The sequence below is a fragment of the Echinops telfairi genome, unplaced genomic scaffold (genome assembly GCF_000313985.2).
Source record: "Echinops telfairi isolate 266 unplaced genomic scaffold, ASM31398v2 ScPeMD7_7471;HRSCAF=8509, whole genome shotgun sequence".
NCBI lineage: Eukaryota > Metazoa > Chordata > Mammalia > Afrosoricida > Tenrecidae > Echinops > Echinops telfairi.
This window is the reverse complement of record NW_022111375.1, coordinates 543,990-547,201: the sequence shown is the minus strand read 5'-3', so window position 1 is coordinate 547,201 and position 3,212 is coordinate 543,990. Positions and strand designations below refer to the sequence as shown.

At 50.8% G+C, this 3,212-nt stretch overlaps 1 protein-coding gene across 1 annotated transcript; it reads left to right on the top strand.

Annotated features, from left to right (window-relative positions):
- The first annotated feature begins 6 nt into the window (after positions 1-6).
- On the top strand, positions 7-2,444 carry LOC101660443 (zinc finger protein 135-like). Its single transcript, XM_045285440.1, has one exon. It carries the CDS (start codon positions 264-266, stop codon positions 1,596-1,598), a length of 1,335 nt encoding a protein of 444 aa, XP_045141375.1. The 5' UTR covers positions 7-263; the 3' UTR covers positions 1,599-2,444.
- Positions 2,445-3,212: the final 768 nt, after the last annotated feature.

The window sequence follows — 3,212 nt, the reverse complement described above, 5'->3', positions numbered from 1 at the left end:
GATGCAGAACCTCCGAGCGTAAGAAATGTGGGAGAGTCGCCCGGTGTCTCCCCAGCCTCACCACTCCCGGGCGGAGCCCTCAAAGAAAGACGGCCCGTGGACGTGACGTACGTGGAAGGGATGCCCTTTGTGGCTCAACCCCTGACAACCCCAGGGTGACCGTTGCTGGTGACAGGCTCTGTTGCCGTAAAAGCTGTGGGGCAGAATTCGGTAACTTCTCGACCTTGCTTGCACACGCAAGAGGTCCTCAATGTGAAGGTGCAATGCTCGGTGAACCGTCCAGTTTAACTTCCTCACTCGCACGACGTAAGAGGCTCTGTCACAGGAGCAAGCCTTACGAATGTCAGGGATGTGGGAAAGGCTTCAGCCAGTCGTCCCACCTCACAAACCACCTCAGAACTCACAGTGGGGAGAGGCCCTTTGAGTGTCAGGAGTGCGGAAAAGCCTTTAGTCAGTCGGGACACCTCGCGAACCACGTGAGGACCCACAGCGGCCAGAGGCCGTATGCGTGTGGGCAGTGTGGGAAAGCGTTTGGCCACGCCTCGTCCTTCACCGCGCACATCAGGATCCACAGCGGAGAGAGGCCTTACAGATGCCAGGAATGCGGGAACGTCTTTAGATGTTCCTCCCACCTCACCAAGCACCTCAGGACTCACACCGGGGAGCGGCCGTATGCGTGTCACGAGTGCGGGAGGGCGTTCAGCCATGCCACGTCCCTCAGTTCCCATAAGAAAACACACAGTGGGGAGAAGCCTTACCCATGTAAGGAGTGTGGTAAAGTCTTCCGCGAGGCCTCGTCCCTTACTAAACACAGCAGGACGCACAGTGGAGAGAGGCCTTATGCATGTAAACAGTGTGGGAAGGTCTTCAGTTATTCCTCCGCTCTCGCTATGCATGAGAGAACTCACAGTGGAGAGAGGCCACACATCTGTCAGGAATGTGGGAAAGCCTTCAGCCGTTCCTCTCACCTCTACGAACACATGAGAACTCACAGCGGGGAGAGGCCGTTTCAATGCACCCAGTGTGGGAAAGCCTTTACGTGCTCCTCCGCCCTGGGGACGCATTTAAGAAGTCACAGCGGAGAGAGGCCGTATGCATGCAAAGACTGCGGGAAGGTCTTCATTCAGGCCTCCGACCTCACCAGGCACGCTCGAATTCACAATGGAGAGAGGCCTTACGAGTGTCAGGAATGTGGGAAAGCCTTTAGTCGTTCTTCATCCCTGACGACCCACAAAAGAACGCACAGCGGAGAGCGGCCCTACCGATGTAAGAAGTGTAGCAAGGCGTTCACGCAGGCCTCGGCCCTCGCGGCCCGTAGGCGGACGCACAGCGGGGAGAGGCCGTATGAATGTGAGGAGTGTGGGAAGGCTTTCCGGTGTTCTTCCTTCCTGACTATCCACAGGCGCACCCACAGCGGAGAGATGCCTTACGAGTGTCAGGAGTGTGGGAAAGCCTTTCGTCAAGCCTCAAACCTCACCACCCACCGAAGGATTCACAGCGGCGAGAAGCCTTATGAATGTCAACAGTGTGGGAAACTGTTCCGGTGTTCCTCTCACCTGATTGCACACAGAAGAACCCACAGTCGGGAGGCCTCGTGAATGTGAAAAACGTGGGAAATCCTTCGTTATAAGAACTTAGAGTGGACAGGCCGCGTCCAAAGTGGGCTGTCGTATCCTTACCGCCATCATATCAATCAGCAAATCTCCAAAAATCTTGAGATTAAAGAACAAACGTTCTCAGTGCATAGGAAAGCGATACTGATTCTCAGAAGGGCCCATAGAAGCTGCCTTGCTTGCTAACAGGGGGAGCATGTTCCCTTGCACACAGTGGTCAGGAGCATCATGAGAAACAACCCCAAGGATGGACTACTCCGAAACCCCATCGTGGAATCAGGAGCCACATGACATGGCTCCTGATTCTGCATTCCGGGATTGACGGGTGAGAAAGAGGCAGAAACAGCACTGCAGTTCACAGCTGCTAGGCATGAAATGCCTTTAGGACGAGTCCAGTAGATTGATGAAGCAATATATTCGCTTTGTGGTGTCTTCCCCGGGGAATTTTTGGGTGCCACCCTCCTCCCCTGTGCCGTCACCACTGTCTGACAAAAGTAGAGTCACCCTAATTTTGCGCCTAAACCAGACAGACACCCTTGACCTCTGCTCAATAAGCTGCTTCCACTCCAGATGCTTGCTCTGGTTTTAAAGGCTTGTATTGTCCTAAAAAAGGCACGTACTGGTGGGCCATCTCCCTAAGGTGTGAGGATTCCAGAATTCGTTTCCAGGCACTCGGCTCGTCAGAATGTGCCCTTGATTAACCAACATGCTTCCTAGAAGCCATCAGACATCGACTGGGTTTAAATCTATTTACAGAGGAGAAATTGCCAAATTTGTTGTCTTGAAATCACAGTGAACTTCATTTGCTTTCCTTAAAAATGATCCAAAGGCGCTCTCTCTCTCTCTCTCTCTCTCTCTCTCTCTCTCTCTCTCTCTCTCTATCTATCTATCTATGTCCCCATGAATTTTTTAGGGATATATATATATCCCTGTGAATTTTTTAGGGCATTTTTATCCTGATATCAAAAAGCTGTAAGGCACGACAGTGCAACACGTGTAACAGCGTGACCAAACAACAGTGATTAACATTACTGCTTGCACACATGCGTGGGAAATCCTGAACGGAAATGGTAGGTTGTGAATTTATCAGGTAAAGCAATTACTGTGTTCAGGTGTCCTTAAAGCAAGGTGCATTTATTCAGCATTTCCTGTTTATACGTAGCTTTTCTAATGGAGCACGGACCCTGGGGAAGCAGTGTATACAAAATAACACGATCATCTCGATAGATGCCAATGACGCTGTCTCGACGTAGTTCAGAAAGAAAGTGAATTGGATGCTGCATCTTCTATAGATTAAGCTCTGTCATAGTTACTAAGGAAATGCAGGGCAGACCCAAACTGAGATACTCTCGCTCTCCGCAGGATGATTTAGAGTGGGAAAAACAAACAAACACAAATGTTGGCAAGGATGTTGTGTTAGTCCCGGTAGGCTAGGGAAACCAATCTCGGGAAGCCATGTGTCAAGAAAGAGCTTTATAGACAAGAGCAGTTGAATGTTGAGAAAACAGCCCAGCCCAGATCAAGCCCATGAGTCTGATATTAGCCTATCTGTCTGATACCAGTCTATAAATTCTTCTTCAGACACATAAAACACATGCA

What these genes read in the sequence shown, in the direction of transcription:
- LOC101660443 (XM_045285440.1), top strand. Translation starts at nt 264, where the DNA reads ATGCTCGGTGAACCGTCCAGTTTAACTTCCTCACTCGCACGACGTAAG.